This window comes from Salmo salar, chromosome ssa07, assembly GCF_905237065.1.
Source record: "Salmo salar chromosome ssa07, Ssal_v3.1, whole genome shotgun sequence".
NCBI classification, from domain to species: Eukaryota; Metazoa; Chordata; class Actinopteri; order Salmoniformes; family Salmonidae; genus Salmo; species Salmo salar.
In genome coordinates, this window is record NC_059448.1 from 37,951,755 (window position 1) to 37,974,036 (window position 22,282).

Consider the following 22,282-nt stretch of genomic DNA (forward strand, 5'->3'; position numbering starts at 1 on the left):
TTGCTATAAATATTAAAGTAATCTGTACCTTTTAAAATTATTTTCAAATTCAAAGTTCCTCCTGCCATTGATGAAGGCAACCCAGGAGATGGCTGCCAGACACATTCTAATACAGAGAGTACTTGATAAGGATTTTTCTTGCTCTCTCTCTCTCTCTGTCTCCTCTCTCTCTCTCTCTGTCTCCTCTCTGTCTCTCTCCGTCTCCTCTCTCTCTCTCTCTCTCTCTCTCTCTCTCTCTCTCTCTCTCTCTCTCTCTCTCTCTCTCCCTCTTAGTCCACAGGGATTCCCTGATGCATCTGACGTGTCAAAAATAATTAGGTTTTGTCAGATTTATCATCGCACCACAAACCCTTTCCCCGAGTAGGGCCCCGGATCATGTTAAGCCTTGTTTGTGTGTGACAGCATTATTATTCTTGTTAGTAGCCACACACTTCTGCCCATACTCTCTCTGTTGTTCAGGAGGGGAAACGTCCCCACTTCCCCACTCGGTCCGGTGTTTCAGTGTTTTCCCACTGACTTTATTGACAGTGGCTAAAGATTTTCATCCATTTAGAGTTAAAAACGTGTATCATGTATGTCCGACTGAACTGCCGGGGTTGAAGCTGATTAATGGCGGAGACTAGCTGCAGGTTTTGCCTCTGGAGGAGCAACACGCACGCCCCTGCATATTAACGACGTACTGCGCTTTCTATTAACCAGATAAAAAAAAGCTTGACTCCCCTTGCTCCAGGGGACTAGAGGGGATGAGAAATTCTCCATTATTTAGTCTGCAGTGTGTTTTATATATATATATATATATATATATATATATATATATATATATATATATATATATATATATATATTTTTTTTTTTAAGTCAACCAGGTGTCATCAGTAAACTCTTGATGGCCAACCATGTCTGGGTATAAGCCATTTTCCAATGTTTGTCATAAAAATGTTGATGCAATTGCTTAGAGTGGAAGTGATGTTTCATGTTGAACTATCGTTTCACATAAACTATAGTTGTTGTTACGTGCTGTTTAGCAACGTAATGCCAGCTTTGATATATTTATGAGAATTCAGGCTGATTTTAATTATTGCCATCAAAATGTTTTGTTTTCTCTGAAAAAGACATACTGTAGGTTTATTATATGGAATATCTTTGGGGGATCGAGTGGCGCAGCGGTCTAAGGCTGGCGTCACCACAGACCCGGGTACGATCCCGGGCTGTATCACAACCGGCCTTGATCGAGAGTCCCATAGGGCGGCGCGCAGTTAACCCAGCGTCGTCCGGGTTAGGGGAGGGTTAGGCCGTCATTGTAAATAAGAATTTGTTCTTAACTGACTTGCCTAGTTAAATAAAGGTTCAATAAAATACAAATAAATATTGAGGATACATTCTGTAAAAGAGGGAGGCTATTTGAGTGATTCATTCATTTTATTTTTCTGGTTCACCCCCTGTTAATTGTGCTGAGGGGCTTCTCCCTCACGATCTTTCTAATTACCTTTAACAAATACCACCATGATAAAATATGTGACCAGGGTGAAGAGTTGATACCCTAGAGCCTTGTACGCAAACAACTCAGATATTCATAAGAGGATCTCTTTGACTTCACTGCCACTGTAGACCCCTGTCTGCAGCTCACTGACCAACCACCGGACAGGCAGAGAGACAGGTTTAGTTCAAAGCTGTGTGCTCAAACACCTTGGTAGTGCATGGGTGAAATCCAGGTTTGTGGCACTCATTTTAATTTTAACCCAGCCTAACTTCTCACTTCAATCATAGTTTTTGTGTTTAATTGTATGGGAGTTCACACATTCACCACTGTATAGCAGTAGCTTCTACCTGGGTGGACTATGGTACTCAGGCACACTGGTGGAACTGTATCAATTTCCTACTCGGATATCATGTGTCTTTACGTATAAAATAATTTACAACATATTTCATAAATTCCTTTCCAGGCAAGCGATCCACGTCAAGGAGGAGCCGTTGAACATGGACGACGATGACTGTCCGATGTCGCTGGTGACGACAGCCAACCACAGCCCAGAGCTAGACGACGACCGGGAGCTGGAGGAGGGCAACCTATCAGATGACCTGGAGTGACTACTGGAGTCCCTCCCACTACTACAGGCCCCTCCCTCCACCTCCGTCACACTGTCCTCCTACCTGTTTCCTCACAGGCTGTCCTCCTAGAACCTGCTAGAACCAGAACCACTCCTCACCCAGAACCAAACAGAACCAACAGAACAGACCATAGCTGACTCTCCTCCCTCCCGACCCGCGGACTGGAGTATTTATTGAGCATGCATCCGGAAGACGAGGCCCAAAGGAACTCTTTGTTGCAGCCCTATGGGATCCCTGACTGAACATGACAGGCATGAGATGTCTGGTTTTTAAAACGACTTTCAGACCTGTTTCATTAAGATGGCTTGGCCACTACATACACACAGACACACACAGAGGCTCATGGACGGAAAACGACGAAAACACGAGTCTGGAAACCCGTTCTGTAGAAAGCTAACGGCCTCATATACTGCCAAAAAAAAGATGTTTAATTTTGTGAATATCAAAAAACCCTCACAGTAGTTGTTGATGTTAGAAACAATTGCTGGTTCAATTCAAACGTTGTTGCTCTGTCCATCATTTGCACAGGAGTAGTATCAGAAATTAGTGTCACTGCCTGTATGTTGCAAAAATTCGAAAAAAAAACAGTATTTTCTTTTTTTTCTTCTTTTTGCGTTCTACTTTTTGTATTCTGATTTCTGGCACCACCAACTGTAAATGCCATTTCCTATTTCCCAACAGTAACAGAAGCACGGTATCAAGACTGTTGCAGCTGTCAAAAAAGTAGGCTTCCAGTCTGAACCTGTTTGTGATGAAAAGTAATTAACGTGACATTAAGTTTGAAAAACGTAACTGTTTGTGTAAAGCACCAACCAATACGGGAAAGAAATGCATTTCTGCATTTTCTTCTGCTGTTCTCTTTTACCTCCTTGTTCTAAAGCTTTGTCTACCTGCAAACAGTCACAGGCAACAGCTAGAAACCAAAGCCAACACTATCAATGGCCAATAGCTTAGACAGAAGCCACCAGACTCTTTGGTCAGCCTTCTGTGACTTTAACTAGTACAAAGAGAAGCTTTCCGCAAACTACCTTCTAAATAACCTCTGGGATCGTTTCATTTAGCCCTGTACAAAGATGATTCAAGAAAAAAAATAGAAAAAAGATTTTGATGTGTAATTTGATAACTTGTAGTGTCCACTTGGAGTTTAGGGCGAGAGAGGAGAGGAGATGTGATATGTAACTACAGGCTATGTGATAGGGACCGGTAGAAAGCAGCTCTACTGTAAAAGTGGATCATGACCAAAATGAACATTTGTGTGTTCAATGGAAGTGCAGAAAATTGTGTTGTTGTGTAGATTGTTTTTGATTTTTGATTTCTTTGTTTTTGTTTTTGATTTTCCATTACCCATCATGTCATAGTTTTCTCTAATCTAGTGAATATGTAATGTTCAGTGGGACTGTCAAATATGTCATGTCTGATTTCCGTGCGGTTTGTTTAGAGCCGCGTTTAAAACCGAAACTGAAAACATAGTAACCAAACATTTAAAATATCTAGTAAAGCCAAATAAGTCATAATTTCAAGTTGATATGAAATGATGTGGCTTGGTTATCACGTAAAAGCAAATAATATAGCCATTGTAGAAGAGGGATATCAAAGGTGAAAAGAAGCCTTTTCTAAGGGATATTTGCTTTATTCTATAGTTTAAATACTTCATTGTCTAATTCATAGCTTCTTAACTATATAGATACAGTCAGTGGTAGCATAGGAGAAGCTATCTTTAACTGCACTGCATTCTGTATAGGGTAGGGACCTTGTATATCACATTTGGGATTCTAGTGGCAGGAACAGAAGTTAGTGATTGTCAAAAAAATATATTTCATTTCTGTCAGATAAATGTCATCTAGAAAAGTGGATGGGGTTGCTTTAATGGTCATTTCCGTTTTCAGTCAAACCAAAGTTACACAAAATTCTGCCTCTGGTTATGGGATAGACACTCTAGAAATGACACACACACAAACCCTTTCAAAGGCACACACACACACACACACACACACACACACACACACACACACACACACACACACACACACACAAACACTCACAGTCCTGTGTTTTTGGTCTGCCAGCTTTCCTGGTCCTTGTTATGGTAACCTTCAGATGCAGAAAAACAGATACTGTCAAATAACTGACTGAGTTGTATTGTATTTTAACTATCAGTGTGTGTCTGCTTTGTGCGTATGTATGGAAACATACTGTGCATATATGTTGTTTTCAAGTGTTGTGCCAAGCCAAAAAAGTTGGCTGCTAGAGCTTAGCGCACTACTACATACATAACCAAACACACATGCATAACCAAACACACCTTACACACACAGTCATGCCAGTTCCACTTCAAGAGGGTGCTGGGCCCAGGAACAAAGCTTATCCCTTATGTACTTTGATGGAGTCAGCAAAATGACTTGAAGACAACATTCATAATAGTCTTATCACACCAAATATAAGGACACAGCGTCTTTCAAAAAAAAAAAAAAAAAAAGGATTCTCCCACTTAACCCCAAAAATGAAGGCTTTCTAAAAGGTTCTACCTCTGCACAACCAATTCAGAACAATTAAATGGCAGATTGCACGTCGAGTTATTAGAATGCCACAAGAGCTGTTACACTTTACTCAATGGACATGGCTCAACGGACAGTTTACATTCCCAACATCAGATACGGAAGAAGATTAGTATTGTAATAGGTTGTCCTCAAACATTTGTAGAATGATAATGTAAAAATACCTTTAAGGGAATATTGTGTTTTAAAATGCATGTCTAAAATAATTTGGTGGACTGGAAAACAATCATTAACAGATAAAAATAATATAAGAAATACAAATGATCCGGAGGATGACCTAAATGTAAGTACAATGCATAAGAATGCGTACCTCAACTATACTGTTTGGGAAGGAAAAAACTGTCAGCCACAGAATGCATATTACCTGTAGATTTTGCATGGGTTTTGTAAAAATAAAAATGTCTAAAATAGTTGCTTGCACATAATACCAGAAAGATCCCAGAACTGCAATCTGCTCCTCCACTAGATTTTAGGATTGTCTGGATTTTCTGGGATGATTTTGTCTGTATTTTGATAACTGTGCATACTATGTAAAAATGTTGGTGGACCCATAAAATTTACCAGACTTTTTTCTAAGCGAAGAAAAAAAAAATCTGTGTTTCTTTTCTGAATTTCATGATTTTTTACTGTTCTCTCATTGCTCGCTAAGAATAGCAAACCTGCTTTTTCTGCATCTGCTTTGCGTAGCTGTAAGGCTTAACCTAATGTGTGTATTTATTGCTTGTACCTCTGTGCATACTTTATGAAGCATTATGTCTGGCAGTTGAGTCATGTATACTTTCTACTACTATCATTCTCTAATAATTGGGAATATGATCCCCCTATGTATACAGTAAATTGGGACTGTAGCAAACACATATGTTTATGTAATTGGTGAATACATTTTATGTTTTTTGTTTTATTCCTTTATGATCGAGGTTAACTCATTTTTGATACCTTCATTACCGTGTACTGTGTCCATGCGTTAAAGATTCTCTGACACTAGAAGGTCGTGGTTGAGAATTGTAACAGTCGTTATTATTTTCTGTATTCATGGCTTTTCACTGCTGACTAAAATAAAGGACCAAAACTAGGATTTGAAAAGCAACTGTCTACCTCCAACTTCAGGGAGTTCTTACTTTTTTTGTACACATATACATTTTATTCTACAAAGGCGCAACCATGAAACATCTAGCTGGCATTACGCTTTTAACGTTTCAGGACTGTGCTACTTCTGAGAATGAGAAGAGAGAAAAAAAAACAATTCAATTTTAATGTGTATGTTACAAGGCTTTGTTCCAGATTCTAGCACCTAGAGTCTTGTTTAGAGGATGGGGACAAGCGGATTCATTGGCAGAGCCCTCTGGAGCCAACCCCCTGGACCAGTAATGGCTCAGGGGCCACGTGTTCAAGCCACCCTTTGATCAAGTACAACCATGGCCCAGTACACTATTAGGCCTGTAGTTACTGGAGAGTTTATCATAAGTCTTGACTGGGGGTAGTTTATCCAGGGAATAGCATACGGTAGGGATCAACAGAGACTCAGAAGAGGAAGGGCATATAACATGCTTTTTATAAATTGCTGTTTATGGTTATATTCCAATGTTGCATGTTCCTTCTCATTTTTTCAAACCAATCCTCGATGGAGATGTGTTGACTGATGCTATAGAATAAGGAACGGTATGGATGACAAGCAGTGGATAGCTCAACTCATCCCAGCTAGGTTACACCTTGTCGGTCATGAAGAGCTCTTACTGACACGCTCATTGAGATTCACACTGAATACACCATGACCAATAGGTCCCCATTAGCTCCTCTGTATTCTAAGGGCTCGTTCACGTTCCAAAGAGTGGCCAGGGACATTCTATCTGGGATGCTTTGAATCATGTCCGCTGGTCATTTAGTGACAACTCCAACCCGTATGTTATTTTCCTCTATGTGATGTCCCATGAGAAGTCAATTGGAGAACACACACATAGTCGTCTCCCCCCCCCCCCAATGACAGCCTGAGCCGCAACCATGCCTGCTGTTATCTCCCTCAATGGCGTTCCAGAGCATTACCTCGCGAGGCACACTCGTCTCTCGTGCTATTTATGCACTTGGAAGTGTCTGTGAATTCAAGTGAGGAGTTGCAACAAGGACGGGCCTGTGTACTACACAACATCAGAGAGAGCTCCCACATTAAAGTGTAAGGCAACGTTACAGACCCCTCTTTCAAAGACCATGAAATAATAATGTGTTGTGGTTAGAGAGGTATCCGTGAGTCACACTGGCTGCTTTTCATAAAGTGGAGTTATTTACAGTGCGATGAATAAAAGAAAGGGGTAGCGGTGCAAACCTTTTCCACATGAACGCTGGGAAGAGAAGTCCCTTTTATATCCAGAGGAAAAGGGGAGAATTCTCTCTTAAATAGGTCAGAGTTAATTTCTAAACTCTTTTAGAAGGAGCGGTGCACTGGGTGAATGTAGCAACACCTTTATAGTCACATACTGGAAGCGTATCTATTATAGAACTACAGTACATTTCTGACTCAGAAATGCACATAAAAGCTGATGTAGTCTATATGGAGATTGTTTCATTCTCAGTGCTTTTATTTGTTAATATTCATCTTCTTTTAAAAAATAGATTAGAACAGTTAACATTGTTATTGAATTCAAAAGTTACTTGATCCTTTTAGTGCGTGTAGGATACTGACTTTATCCTTCAAGTGATAGTGTATCATTTGAGCTTCAGAATTAGGCCTAGCAAATGAACTCCATCCAGCTACATTTCATTTCATTTCTAACACTGACCAATTAGGTCAATTTAGGCCGTCTCCTCCTGGGACGTTGCAGTAAATATCTCCAGTCACACGTTTATTGATTGAGCGTCCGTCCGAGGACTCGTCTCCCTCTCCTCCTCTCCTCCTCCTGGTCTGACAGTGTGTGTCAGCTCTCCAGAATACCCTCGCCCCCAGGCTGCAAAATTGCCTGCTAAATAGTCAGAGGCAATGGCGACGCTAATTGAGATCATCATTATTATAATTGCGGGCCCTGAAAAGCGCGTCTTAAATAATTTGCATTGCTCTCGAGTTGATATTGGACTCAGTGCAAAAATAATTGCATAGCTTCGAGGCACGTTTGGGTTTGGCACTCGTTTTTCTAGCGGTGCCAGTTTTATGCCATGACTCCATGTTCCGTAACGGACGCGGTCACGCCACTCACATGTGTGTCCTATCAGCAGCACAGAGCCAGACAGGGCTGTTTCAGTTATATTAGGCTGACAAATGCTTTTATTAATGAAGTCTATATAAATGATACAATGTCTTGCCATGATGCAGTATTATGCGATAACAATATAAAATGGTATCAGTTTAGTTGAGACTGATTAGATACCCTTTAAAAATAACAGTTTTCACCCCTTTTTGTTTCGCTGTTTAAACAAAATAAGACAATTAAATGAACCGTTTTCAATTTTACATGCATAACAAACCTTTATTGAAACTAAGTATCCTATTTGCTCGTAATGTTATACAGTGTTGCCTCTGTGGGGCCAAAAAGTATGTGGCCCATAGACATTCACAAATCATGACATCAGTGGGTCCTGGGCTAAAGGTACATTTTACTTCCTGTGGATATAATGGGCTGTAAATGAAGCAATGCATGCTGGAAAAAATGCATATTTCTCCCACTGAAACAAGGGATTAACCGAACAAAGTGGTGAGAAACTGCTGATATTCATGAATTCTTGCCTGTGGCATATCCAACACCTACCGCACGTACGCACGCACGCACGCACACACACACACACACACACTACCCCACGAGAAAGACAGACACACACACACACACACACACACACACACACACACACACACACACACACACACACACACACACACACACACACACACACACACACACATACACAAACACACACACACACACACACACACTACCCCACGAGACAGACAGGCACACACACATGCTCAAAGCACAAATAGTGAGATGACAGTAATGAATATTATATGGTAACATGATATCATTCAGTAATTGTTTTACAGCTGGTTATTCAGAAAACAACAACACATTGAGGCAGTGGGTAAATCTCAGACTGTAAAATGAGAGCACATCAAACATGAATGAATGAGAATCAGATTAACTAAATCCGCTTATCAACAACATCCAATCCCTTCCACATAAGTATTTTTCTGCACGTTATTGCTTATAATATATCAACATTTGAGCTTGATAATGTGAAAGTGGCTGGAGTGATATGGCTCAAGGACCTCCACTATCAATTTCAATCCATTCGGTGGGAATCAGATCAAGACCTAATTGCCAATTCATATGAATTTATTAAGGAACGATTTCAATTACATACCACCACCATTGAGTTCTGATGCACCAAATTAAATTAGGACACTCGATTGTATCTCCGTCTTTAAAACCCAGCGTATTTAAGTCTGGCATTTTTCTGCTGGAACTTCTGAGGAGGAACTTTCTGATCGGTCTTGGCCCCCCAAAAAAATGGATGAAGAGGGGGATGAAAAAAAACCTGAGGACAGGAGTAAAAAAAGACAAATCTAGCATTAGTGGGGAAAAGTGGGTTAAATCACTTACTGAAGATTTTTAATGACATTTCAGTGTTCCTCGTATAATTACTCTTCATCTAAGATATCCCATAACGATGTTGGACAGTCTCGGTTCAGGCTCGCTGGCTCGCTTCATTAGCGTGTCATTCCCATTTCACATCAGAAGATTTAATTGTAATGCTGAATATGCACAGCTCTCCACTGAAGCCCTAATCAAAGTGGATCCACTTGTATTATTCATATCAGAAATCGGCCTGCTTGCAATTTTTTATAAATAAAAGAATACAGATGCATAAATCAGCTGTCATTTATTAGCACAATGCTGGCATATCCGCTAGACATGCTAACCCTAACCCTTCTATCTTTCTCTCTGTTCCTCCCTCTGCAACATTTATCCCCCCCAAAATTTGGGAGAAAGAAAAAAGGGGGAAAAAATTACATGAAATACACATACTAATTCCTCACATGAAGTAATCAAATTACAAAGCAGGTGACATTGGGCATTGGAATTCAAATGATTTGCAATAAGAGAATGAGAAAGGTGCATGCATAGAGAAAATACGAAGGGAGGGGGCAAGGACAGGGGGAAGAAAATGGGAGGGGTGTGGGAAGGACAGGAGAGGATGAAGAGAAGAAAAGAGGGAAGATTAAGGATTTACATTTAATGGCAAATACTTTTGTCCTGGGAAGGAAGAAACAGTGGCTTTGCGGTGGGCTGAAGACTGTGTCAACCCCCCCACACAGGTTTTGCTGACCAACCATAAAATACAGCTAGCTGTGTTTAGATTCTTCTGTCAGTCATGCTTCCTGTTCAAGTGTTATCCAGATGGGCCAAAGCCTTTTCTATTAGTGAAGAACACTGCTGATCTGGATGGCACACAGGGTGAATCAGAGGAGGATTTGAAATGGCAGGTTATTGTGACTGAACTATGAAGATTAGAGAAAGAGGCATTTTTGGAGAGATTAACCCCTCATTATTATTTGTCATCCACATCAATAAAAATGCTTTGTATGCATTTGGCATATATCCTCAGATTGGAAATTATGCTTATTTTGGAATAAATCACATTACCATTTTCCAGATCTAACCAATTCTAAATTCAATCTTATCATAAAGCCTCACCAATAATTGTCTTTAGTAATTCTTATGATTTTGTTACTCCTAATTCTTAAACAACAAAGTATTTACATACAAAATATTGACAGTATTGTCACTGATCTACACTTCCCTTATCTACACTTCACAGTTGCGTTTGTCATGATGTCACCGTTATAAAGCAATATGATTGGCTTCTCCTCCAGGGCAGATGGCACGGGTCATTAACAGTAGCCATGGCAACGCTGAGCCAATCAGAGCCACATTCTCAGCTGTTCTTCGTCTGCTACTTAGACCTAGGAGGCTTCTCACCTGCTCTTCTCACCTCTACACACACACCAGGGATGGTTAGCAGGATCTGAATTCTGAAGTATTGCTGGATTTATTTTCTCCCTGGTCATTATAATAGATTGATTTATCACGCCACTGATTGGCCATATTTTCCACTCACCTGGTGTCCCAGGTCTTAATCAGCTCCTGATTAGAGGGTAGAAAAATCTGCAGTATTTCTGACCTTGAGGTCCAAACTTGAGAAATGCACTGCTAGGCTAGTTTCATGGACTATAGGCCTATACATTGAACACAGTGAGTGTTAAAGTAACTGTCCAGTCAAAATCTCACTTTTAAAAGTTCATATTCTGTTAACTCATACCCAAATAATGTTGTTGACTCATCTTATACTTGTATTTGTGGCCAAAGCATACATTTGAGAAGAAAAAAAAACACTTTAAAAAAAACACCCTAAACTTGTATCTAAATAAAAAATGCTTGCTATTTCCTCATAGAGCATGGTGTCATCCTCCTGAGGAGGACAAGCTGGCCAATCAGCGGTCCACTTGCATGAATATTTTTTATGACCGGTATAAGCCCACACCATTCTGTTGTTAGGGTACGCCCAAACCATTCCAACACAGAAAAGCTGCTTTTTAACATACTTAATTACAAATTCACTCATATTGTAATTAATTACAGGTCATAGTTGAAAGAAATCTGGAAACACTGGACAGTGACTTTAAAAGAGAAGCACATCCTTATGTGTTAAAAAGTGGTATTGATCATTTAGAACATGAGGTTCCTATGTGACGTTTCTGTGTTCATGACCGGATAGGAACTCTGATGTTTTATCTACAGTAAGTTGGGAAGACAGTGTAGAGTACTGTACAATTGAATCAGGCCGCCAATATCAAACATCATCGTCATGCCAACAAGTAACAGGGGAATTTGGCATTCCTTTGTGAAGAGCTCTTGTACCTAAGCAAACGATCTGTGTGTACTGAGTGATGAAAGGGGGAGTGCTTTTACCACAGTGACGAGAGAGAGACGGGTAGAGAAAGAAAGAGAGGGAGGGAGAAGGAGCGCCGGTCCAGCACAGGTCAGTTATGAGTTTGAGGTATCTCTCCCACACCCATTATTCATAGCCCAGTGAAGTGTCATGGCGAGGAGCTGTGATGATATTCACTCCAATCTCTCCAGTTTTCCATTCCAAACCCCTTTGATCTGTTATTTGCATTTTACTGCCCATGGGGCAAAAATTATTTGGAGGAGATTTTCTTCTTTACACTCAACACACCCAGCGTACCTGCTGGGGCTTGTAGTCATCCCTCTCTCCCTCCTTCTCTCTCTCTCTCTCCTCCCTCCCCGCCCGCCCTTTAATGGCTACTCTCTCAGTTTAGCCCGGGATCGAAACAAACAAATCCAGGGACAAGAGGAGGCAGGGATTCAATCTTCCCTCTTCACCTTCCATGAACCCCAGAGCATCCTGTACAAGCCTCCCAGACAGCAGAGCACGACCAGAGTGAGTCTGACAACATGGATCCCCCTGAGGAGGGGAGGAGGAGGGTAACCCTTGGCTGAGTGATTCAGGTATAGAGGTTATGGAAGCCTGCACTGCCACTTTTTTTTTTTTTTTTACAGAATGGGCCCGCGGAGCCGAGCTGAGCCGAGGTCTCTCGGTATGAATGAGTATGTGTCTCCTGCTGTCTTTGTATCCGGCCCTGGCTCTGTGTGTCTGTATGTCGCCCTCTTCTAGATTAACACCATAGCAGTCCGGGTCTAGCTACAGCTCTCCTCGCATTTGATGTTTTTAAACAATTTATATTTGTTATCATATCAAAGAAGGAGGCGTGTGGTTATCAAAAGCGTGAGGAGAACAGGCTGCCGAGGGCTATTCCAGCGTCGCGTTCATTCCTTATTCTATTTTATCTTTCTTTTGGTTTTGACTAATGTCAGTAACAGCTACCGGTAATAAACTGCCTTGTTAGGGTTTTGCTGTTGCCTCCGAGCGCAGGCTTTGATACATTGTCAGCCCTATTTGGCCATGTTTCCTGATTACCGTATACCCCGACTGCATGTTTATTGATGGAAGTGAATAAAGCACAAGCAAGCTGACTTCCACCATCGCTTCATTTTAAAGGAGACGTTTCCTTTGATGTGAAAGTGATACATTGTCCCGGGAAGTCAACGTCTGGTGTGTGTTATAATGTCAGCTGTGCTTCAAGGCCCCCCCCCCCCCCCATGCCGAGATTGGTGTTATACCTTGGAAATGAGTGATCGTTCACTGCTGGTGGGGTACACACACAACAGAGGCTTTCTCTCTGACTGCAGACTGATCTCCTTTCAATTGTACGAACAAAAAATATCACTGGGGCAAAACCCTGTCTGCGTGTGTGTGTCTTGTGCCAAACTGTCTTCTATTTAGATCTCTGACCAAACAAATGGTCTTGTTGTGTGTCTGTCTTCCCCTTGGTTTCCTCCTTAGTGACATGCTTGTGCCTCCGTCTCTCTCTGCCTCCACAGACAAAGGCCCTGTACTGTATACGATCCTTTCTTTTCCCTGTGTCTGTCTGTCTCTCCACTCCGCTGAGCCCAGACTCGTGTCAAATCAAAATAACATCTTGAAAAATTCAGTCAACATAGCCCTACAAACAGCAAGGCCCCTGGTTTTGTATTCATGTATTCAGGTGTACATTGTATCATGGTGTAGGCCGTTCTGTTGCTCGGGAGACGAACACGGCGATTCCCATCAAAATTTGATGTATTCATTTATAGTCACTAGTAAGTCTGTTTGTTTACAGATAACGGTGATGTTTACCGGGTCCAGACCTGCCAGGAAGGAGTGACTACACACATGCAAATAGGTGTCTTATCGTACAAGTGGTCGCCTATATACACACCTGCAGGTCACATGTCTTCTGGCGAGTCTCCTGTGTACGGTATGTATGTCTCCACAACTCCTACATTCTCATTCTCCAAATGCTCTCCTTCATCTCTCTCTCTCTCTCTCTCTCTCTCTCTCTCTCTCTCTCTCTCTAACTCTCGCTCTCCCTCTCTAGCTCTCTCTCTCTCTCTCACTCTCTCTCTACCTCTCTTTATCTCTCTCTCTCTCTCCCTCCCTCCCTCTCTGTCCCTCTCCATCTGTGTGGCGGTCTATCTATCAGCACACACACACCTGGGAGAGGCCATGACAGTAGAGCCAGGTTGAACACATACAGTCTGGTGTGTGTGTGTGTGTGCCGCGGTGTCAAGAGCCACAATATAGCCCAAACGCACGGCTGTCACAAACACCAGATGTGCTCGGTGTGAGAATTATTGGCTCCCTCTCCTCCTTTCCCTCTCTCTCTCAGTGTATTTACATCCTTGTTTAGTGTCATCTTCCCAGGGTCAAAATAAAGTGCTTTTGCCTGGGGCTGGCTCCGAGGTTTGTGTACCACTGTGTTTGCTGAACGTTCGCACAGCCTGGTTCCTAACCTGTCATTTTTTTTCAAATGAGTTATTATAAGATACCCGATGGCGGTCTCACTTGCAGCCTGAGCAGATCTGGAATAATATGTAAATAGAGAGTACTGAAAGTTCATTTAGTGCATTCGCAGACGGCTTACTAAATCAGGAAGGGGAGCCTCCCCTTGTTCGCCTCCTCTCCTCTCCTCTTGACCCCCCCCTCCCTTTCCTGGCCCACATTTCCCGTTGTGCTCTTTTTTGGATCCGTCACAAAAACTCCTTTCGTGTCAAAATGCATTACGAACATCAAAACATTTCTGTTTACAACATCACGTTCGTGTCAATTAAGTCTGATAAATTATTCAGACATTTATCTTCTCCCTGGCTTGGGGAATTTTTAATCAAGCTTTGGTATTTGCTTTAAATTAACACTGTCAAGTGTGCATTTCTGTAAAATCCCTCGTATCATTAAAGATTTATCAATTGAAATCTGTTTGGGTTTATTTTGTTGTTAATTGGCTAGCAGGAGTATGGAGGCTGACTGGGGCTCCATGTTCCATGCCTGGTGCTGCAACAAGTGGCTCAGAGCCAGAAGCCAGAGCCAGAAGCCAGAGCCAGAAGAGGCATTGCAGTGGGAGGACAGATGTGAACCACATGTGAGGGGTTGGCATGCAGGTCACACGAGGGTCAAATGCCATAATGGCTCTCTCTCTTTCTTCTCTCTCTCTCTCTCTCTCTCTCTCTCTCTCTCTCTCTCTCTCTCTCTCTTTCTCTCTTTCGTTCTCTCTCTCTCTCTCTCTCTTTCTCTCTATCAGATTCAGATTGCTTTTTTGCCATAAAGTACAATTTGTAGATATTGCCAAAGCAGTATAGTGGTACAGCATTTCAGTAAATACAGTACAATGCAATGAGGTTAACAACAAAATGTACATGGATGATGGTTGCACTATGCATTACTTGTAAGTTATATGCAATGTAAATACTTCAGGGAAGGAATGTTTTAATTCCTATTTATCTCTCTCTCTCTCCCCCTCTCTCTGTTTCTCTAAGTGTTTTTCTCTCTCTGTTTGTGCCTCTTACTCTCTCTCTCTCTCTCTCTCTCTGCAGATAACACCATCCACTCGTTCCTGCCCAAACTTCTTACATCATGTGTTGTGTGTTGTGCAGTGTACTTCTTACACTTGCCATGTTTGAAGCAATATCAGTGGTGATATGTTTTGACAACATTTCAAACCCCGTGCTTTGTAATGCTAATCTCACTGATTCAATACGAAAATACGGACACATGCTAAATGGATAGCTGACGGATGGTTGAAGTCTTAAACACTGATGGTTGGACTCTACGTTCATGAAGGATAATAATATTAACTGGTTGTGATGGAAGTGTTTTCAGGGTTTCACTGGTTCCTCTCGCCGCTCGGACCCAGGGGTCATTGTCAGGGCTGGATCACAGGCTTCGTGTGCCCCAGACCCGCAGCTCACATCTGGCTGCAGCGCGGCTCCTGCACCACTAAACGCGGCCAGGTGTTGGCCCACAGCGACGCTCACATCTTCAGGCCTGCAGACGCTGATGTAATTGCTCTTTTCGTTGAACTGTGAAAAATGAAAAGTCAGATAGACACAGAACTGTGCGCGTGCGTGTGCGCGTCTGCATCTGTTCATGCCTGCGTCTGTTTGTTTCTGTGTCTGTGTGTTATTTGTGTGTTTCTGTCTCTATGTGTCATGCGAGTCCTCTCCCCAGAGAAACAAGGCGGCCTTGCACTATAGACGAGAGGCCTGCTTGCTTTTAGAGATGATATGAGGGCAAGATCAATTAATATATTCATGATATTTATATATTTAAATATTTTTACAAGGGAGTAACCCATAGGGGTGGTGGCCTCCCATCTTCCTAATGATATGCAAATGGAGTGTAATACTTAATGTTTTGTTCTGTCTCAAGTTCATCCCAGTGTGTTCAATGGGGTTGTGAGTGACACCGTAGACAGCAGACAGAAGATGACTAGGTGACTGGCCTATCCAATAACGCCACGAACACTTGATGCAATGGGCAGTAAGGAATCACAAAGGAGCTTCACCAAAGCAAATAGCAAAACAACCATTTCTAATGCAAAGCTATAGTAAGAACATATTGAATTGTAATTTGTGAGTTAAATGTGTTTTATATTGACTGTAATTAAGTCTCTTATCGATGGGTTGTCTTATCTCCTCTAATATGAAACAGCGTCATAACACACATAACACACGCGCACACACACACAGACTCATCAGGATGCTGAAGCAAACCCTCCCAGGTTAGCCACATAGGGAGATATAATTAATCGGATCTAATCTTCATTTAACTGGAAACCACAGGGGGTCTCAGACAGGTAATGCTGCATTCATCGCCTGGTGAATTAAGGTTGTTGTTGTTCGTTTTAAAATGCAAGGCTCTCAAATCCAAATTTCATAGGGGGTTATTATGATAATCATTTTAAAAAAAAAAGCTATTGGCTCCAAAGTCAAACATCAAAATATCAAAGGGGTTTAAAACTGTAAACGTTGAATAGGTATTAGTTTGTGGGACACAGTGTCGTCTTAGAGTGCTGCCCGTGATGAATGTCCTCTTGGTGAGACTGAGCTGTTGTAGTGTTAGTGTACAGTACAGTAGCTACAGTACGTGACAAGGTGAGAACAGGTCACCATGTTGGCTCCCCAGCCTGGTCCCAGATCTGTTTGTGCTGTCTGACCATAAGAGTTGACAAAACAGCACAAACAGATCTGGAACCAGATTATTTTACTGGAGCACAGGATAGCAACATCTACATTCCTCTGTCGCCATGACACTGGCAGGCGATAAATGCCAAACAGAAACAGAGCTGGAACTTTTGAAAAGTAGTGCACTAAAAAGGGCATTGATGGGAAACTCCAGTATTCGGGGGGCCTAATTTGTGTCACACTTTTGGCCCAGCCCCAGTTACCACACCTGACACCAATAATCAACTAATCGTGATATTCCGTTTAGAATGCAATTAGTTTAATGAGCTGTGTTTGCTAGGGACGGGGAGAGGTGTGACACCAATCAGGCCCCCGAGGACTGGAGTTGCCCATCCCTGATATAGGGAGTAGGATTCCATTTCAGACACAACCTGGAACAGACTCTGCTCCCTGAGCTGTGTGAATGGCTGCAGCATTGTGGTCATTGAGGATGTTTTCCAAAGAGCCTCCTCTACCTTCTGATAAGATTTGTCCAGATTGTTTTTCAGTTCTGTTCTGTTTAACGTCCTTCCATTTCTAGGAACACGTGAGCAAAGGTACTGTAATTAGCAAAAAACATATTTTTGCTGAATCAGCCGAGGATCATATTTACTTTATTGAGTTGTTCCCTTAATATTAATACATTTTTCAGTTCGCGCTCAATACGTATGTATGATTAAACCTCAAAGTATATTTTTTAATTATGGTTAATATCATATTTATTGTATTGATTTGGCAAGCTGATTGGTGATTTATCGTTTACCTTCTCAAATCCTAATCCTCTTTAGTAATGCTGACATTTGGAGAATTCTTGATTTACATAATTAGACATCTTTGATCTGAGATTTGTGAAATCCCCTCTTTCTCCCGTCCTGCCTTTTTTTCCTTCCACATCTCACAACCTTCACATTAATTCTGTGAGTCCTTGGCTTAGATTTGACATTTGAAAAGGCATGTTTGACTGTATGAAAATAAAAAAATAGCATCATCCCATTCTGAATGGATACAGGCCAACTCAGGCTTGTATTTTACGTGAGGTGGCACAGGCACACACTCAAGCGCACGCAAGCACACATAAAAAATACATACTCACAAATACACATATAATCACAACACTGGGCCTGACGGCTTTGAATGGTATAAAGATTTCCCCTTTAACTGAGTTGTCAGTCTATGTTGGGAGCAGGGTCCTCTATGATCCACAGAGAGAGAACACACACACAAACATACACATACATTTCTACTCGATGAAGGAGAGCACATAGAGCTCCAGTACTTTATTGATTTTTAGGTGCGCTCCTCTTATTCTTCCCAGAGGGTGCTGAGTGGTGCTCATCGGACACATACCTCGGACTGTGATCCCATGTCAGTGAGACCAATGCCTTCTCAACAGGCCACCCCTTACTATACTAACAATACCCATTCTACCTGTTTGTCAATAACATACAGCACTGTACATCAAAGTCAGTTGATATTTTTCAATGACAAGCTAGGGCAAGGTCTATTTGACTGGCGTGCATAGTAATGGCCGATAATGAGTTGAGAAGGAAAGACATGGTTGGGGAATTTGGATGAACCTAGGTGCTTCAATGTTTATTTGGGATTTTAGGATTCTAGTCTAAACAAAGTGCTTGACCTGATTCTACAATCAAGGTAAACAGCCATCCGGGCACTTAAATTGTCTCGTCAGAACACATCTCACAGTCTAAACAGGAGATAGCTAATTAAAATCCCCCTAATACTGTTACACTGTCCACTATTGTGCCAGCTATTCGTACCAAGCCATCTGGATGTTACACCATTTCAACATTGATGTCATTGTGTCTCGCCTTTAGCTTGGTTTGTCTTTAATTATTGTCAGAGCCGCACACAGAGCCAGACCTCATCAACTGGATAAATATTTGACTGCTGTTCCATACAAATTGCATTGGGTTTATTTTATATCTGCACAGCCAGCCAAACCTAGACACTGTGGATTGGCTTCTTTGCAGGTGACCACAGTCCTCCACATGAGGTAAATTAAAACCCACATTTATTAAAAATGTGATATTCCTTCACTTCCAGATTTGCCCTTATTTAATTATAATATATGTCAAAGTCTAATCTGAGGCTTATGCAGGGCCATTCAATTAATCAAAAATAGGCAAAATTGTAGTTTTGTGGAATATTATGGCGGCTTCACAGCGTTGTGTATGTGTGTGTGCACGAATGCGTGTGTGTGTGTGATATGCCTCTAGTCTTGCCCTGCTGCACTCAGTGGGGTACACTAACAGGACTCTGGGGTATGTGTTTGGCACTGTGTGAGACGGCTCAAAGCTGGACACACAGGCTGTGTGGCGTCACGCCTTCCCAAATAAGTAACCTACTGTGATTTTTTAGCCAGTGTCTCCACTGTATATCTTTGGCTTAGGTTTATGCTAATGATACAGCTCTGATGAATCAGAAAGATCCAAATATTGTGATGGTGTTCAGCTTTCAAAACAAAGTAATTCAGATCCAGCCAAGGACAAGAAATGCAAAAAAAACTGCTCAAAACTTTAAAGGGACAATCTGTGATTGCTACATGATTTTTTGACTTTTTTTTAATATAAACCCACTGATTCTTGAAAAATATAACTTATGAATGCCTAATGAGCTTAGTTCAACTGTTATACCCCATCAGAACCCAAAATATAAGCTTGTTTTACTCCATTGTTTGTAAATAATATACAGTAATTGTAAACGTATAGCCTCAAAACATAGTTCAAACTATAAGTTTGATATCATGGATGGTCAATCCTTGCATCCGTAGCTCTATCAATTAATTTGAAAGTGTTTACATCTCCTTAGCCCCATCCCTCATTGTCGTATGAAGTGGACCAAGGCGCAGCGTGTATATCGTTCCACATTTTATTATAACTGTGAAACTATGCAAGACATACAAATAAACAAAACAACAAACCGTGACGAAGAGGTGCAACATACACTTACTCAAAATAATCTCCCACAAAACCTAGTGGGAAAAACAACAACTTAAATATGATCCCCAATTAGAGACAACGATGACCAGCTGCCTATAATTGGAGATTATCCCAAAAAACAACAACATAGAAATACAAAAACTAGAACCCAACATAGAAATAAATAAACTAGACAAAACCCCCTGTCACGCCCTGACCTACTCTACCATAGAAAAATAAAAGCTTTCTATGGTCAGGACGTGACACTCATCCCTTTACCAAAACAGTGGTGGAGAGGTAGCTTTGTTATTGTTTGAATTGCAGATTGCCCCTTTAAGTTAACAAATCCTATATTTTATATTAACAAAGCAGAGAAGAGTTTTTACATATCTTTAGTTTGCATCGTAACACTCATACCGAACATAGACTACATGTACTGTACCTTCATCACGTACCGCATCAGCTGTGACTCACTGTCCACATCAACATGCAGTCTGTAGCTTATCAAAGAATGTTAACACGAAGGGAATTAGCAACACAACCCCTCACGTGTCAAACTTTCCGTAACCTAGAATGACATGTATTTAGCATGTAGTCACACATTCCTCTCTTACTGTGGTGTCATTTGACATGTTGTTGGTCTCACGTACTATAACTCTGCTGCAGCTGTGAAAGTGGAGAAACTGGCATGAGAGCTACAGGCTGCTGGTGGTACGGATTAGGGGGGGTTGGTTGAGTGTGTGTGTGTGCGTGTGCGCGTTTGTGTGTGTGAGTGTACATGTGCATGCGTGCGTGTGCTTGTGTGTGTGTGTACGTGGGTTTGGGGGTGCTGATGAGTGTTGCAATGATCCCCAGGGCCAGGGGGTCCAGTTCCACATTTAAAACTAACTAATTCTGACTCAGATTAACTCCTTATTCACTCTTACTCTCTGCTCATCTGTATCAACAGCAGAAAATTAGTGCAGGACTGCGATGGATTGGATTATATGACACATGTATCTGTGGCTTGGGGTAGAATGTCAACAAGGTTAAATTAGCAGCAGATGGGCCTCAACTTTGATCTTTGGATCCCATCATCAGGAGCTGTCAGCCATATTGTTACAGCCTAACTGTCACGTTGTCCTGCTGCTGTACATGTGGACTCTGAGTTGTCTGGCCTTAGTTATCATCATGAAAACCTGCCGAGCTGTCTTTTGTTTTTTAAACATTGGTTTTCCATCAACTTCTCTTTTGCTCAGACCAAGGGCCATTCTTTAGTTTTTTTATTGGAGCGAGGGATACATATTCATGAACTCATGGCTAGTCTGACCCGGTGTGAACATTTGCTACTGATTACGTGCATTCTTCACTCATTCCAAAGTTTGAGTCCAGATGTGTACAAGGCAAGCGGAGGAGCAATATTACTCAGCTACTCACTTCTTCTTCTTCTTCTCTTCCTTCGGCTTGAGGCAGCTGGTGTTTGTTTGCATTTGAATCACCAATCAATTACAGAAATGACCCAACAGTGCTGATCACCAGGAAACCTTTTTTTTTTTTTTATGAGTCTCATGTCTATTCATGTCATATTTGTTTCAAGCAGACAGCTCCAGACTAGGCTTGCTCTGTGAAAACAAAGTCTGTCTCAGTGTCTGACAGCGAGACCAATAAAAGGTTGCAGAGTGTTGATCAGAGAGTATTTCAAAAGCCGTCAGAAATGACCATAATGCTGTTAATCATGCAGGGTGTCAAGGGTCACCCAATATCACGGTCAGCTTGGTCTGTGGATGGCTGGCATTTTTTCCTCTGTTAGCATCAAAGCTCGACGTATTAAGTTCCTCTCATTCTAGCCATTGACTTCCTTGTGAGTTTCTTTGAAGGTTTGATCAGTTACGGGTGTGTATTGTGGCTGTGCCGTGGTGTTGTGGTTCAAAGTGTCACCTTCTCATTTCGCTTGGCCATTAAAGTCAAGACGAGGACCCGGGTCCGTCGGTAAGTTTCACATTTCTATTCCAATCACAGCGCCGAAGAATAAGCTCATTAGGCATAATTACAGGTTTCCAGTTCTACTGCTTTTCTTTTACGCCGTTTGGTGTGAAACTTTAATTCCATAACAAAAACCAAATGCTTCCACCACAGGCCGCTGGTGAGAGCGATGCATAAGGACCATGGTGTACCTCTTAGTTAACTATAAGTACATCAGCAGGTCCTAGTTTAGGGCTATTCAACTCTGGGCCTTGAAGTTCTCCTCAGCACTGCAGGGTCTCCTTTCTTTCCCTCTAATCAGGGACTGATTCAGAGCTGAGAATGAGTGGACTTTCTGGGCAATCAATGACATTAATCCATTAATCAACCAATCATGAACTTCCAGGAAGAGAATAAAACAGCATGAGGCCCAGATCTGAATACCACTGACATATTTCCATCCCCTAGCTTTGAACAGTTTGTTCTTACCTGGGGGCACCCACATAGCCTACTGTAATTAAGTGACACTTTTCTCATTTGGCTTGTATAGTCATTGATTATCAGTTAGGAACACGTTGCAAAGTACGTGCCTTGACTCTCAGAGAGAGTGGGCCTCTGTGGCAAATACAATGTATAC

The 22,282-nt window shown here is 41.7% G+C and overlaps 1 protein-coding gene across 18 annotated transcripts in view; it reads left to right on the forward strand.

Moving 5' to 3' along the window:
• LOC106609245 (forkhead box protein P2) overlaps positions 1–5,737 on the forward strand; it is a 118,465-nt gene extending 112,728 nt beyond the window's left edge. For all 18 annotated transcript variants that reach the window (XM_014207815.2, XM_014207816.2, XM_014207817.2 and 15 more), the window contains one exon: positions 1,944–5,737. In XM_014207815.2, coding sequence (XP_014063290.1) covers positions 1,944–2,088 — 145 coding nt within the window. In that variant the 3' untranslated portion in view covers positions 2,089–5,737. The remainder of the gene's footprint in view (positions 1–1,943) is intronic.
• The last annotated feature ends 16,545 nt before the right edge of the window (positions 5,738–22,282 follow it).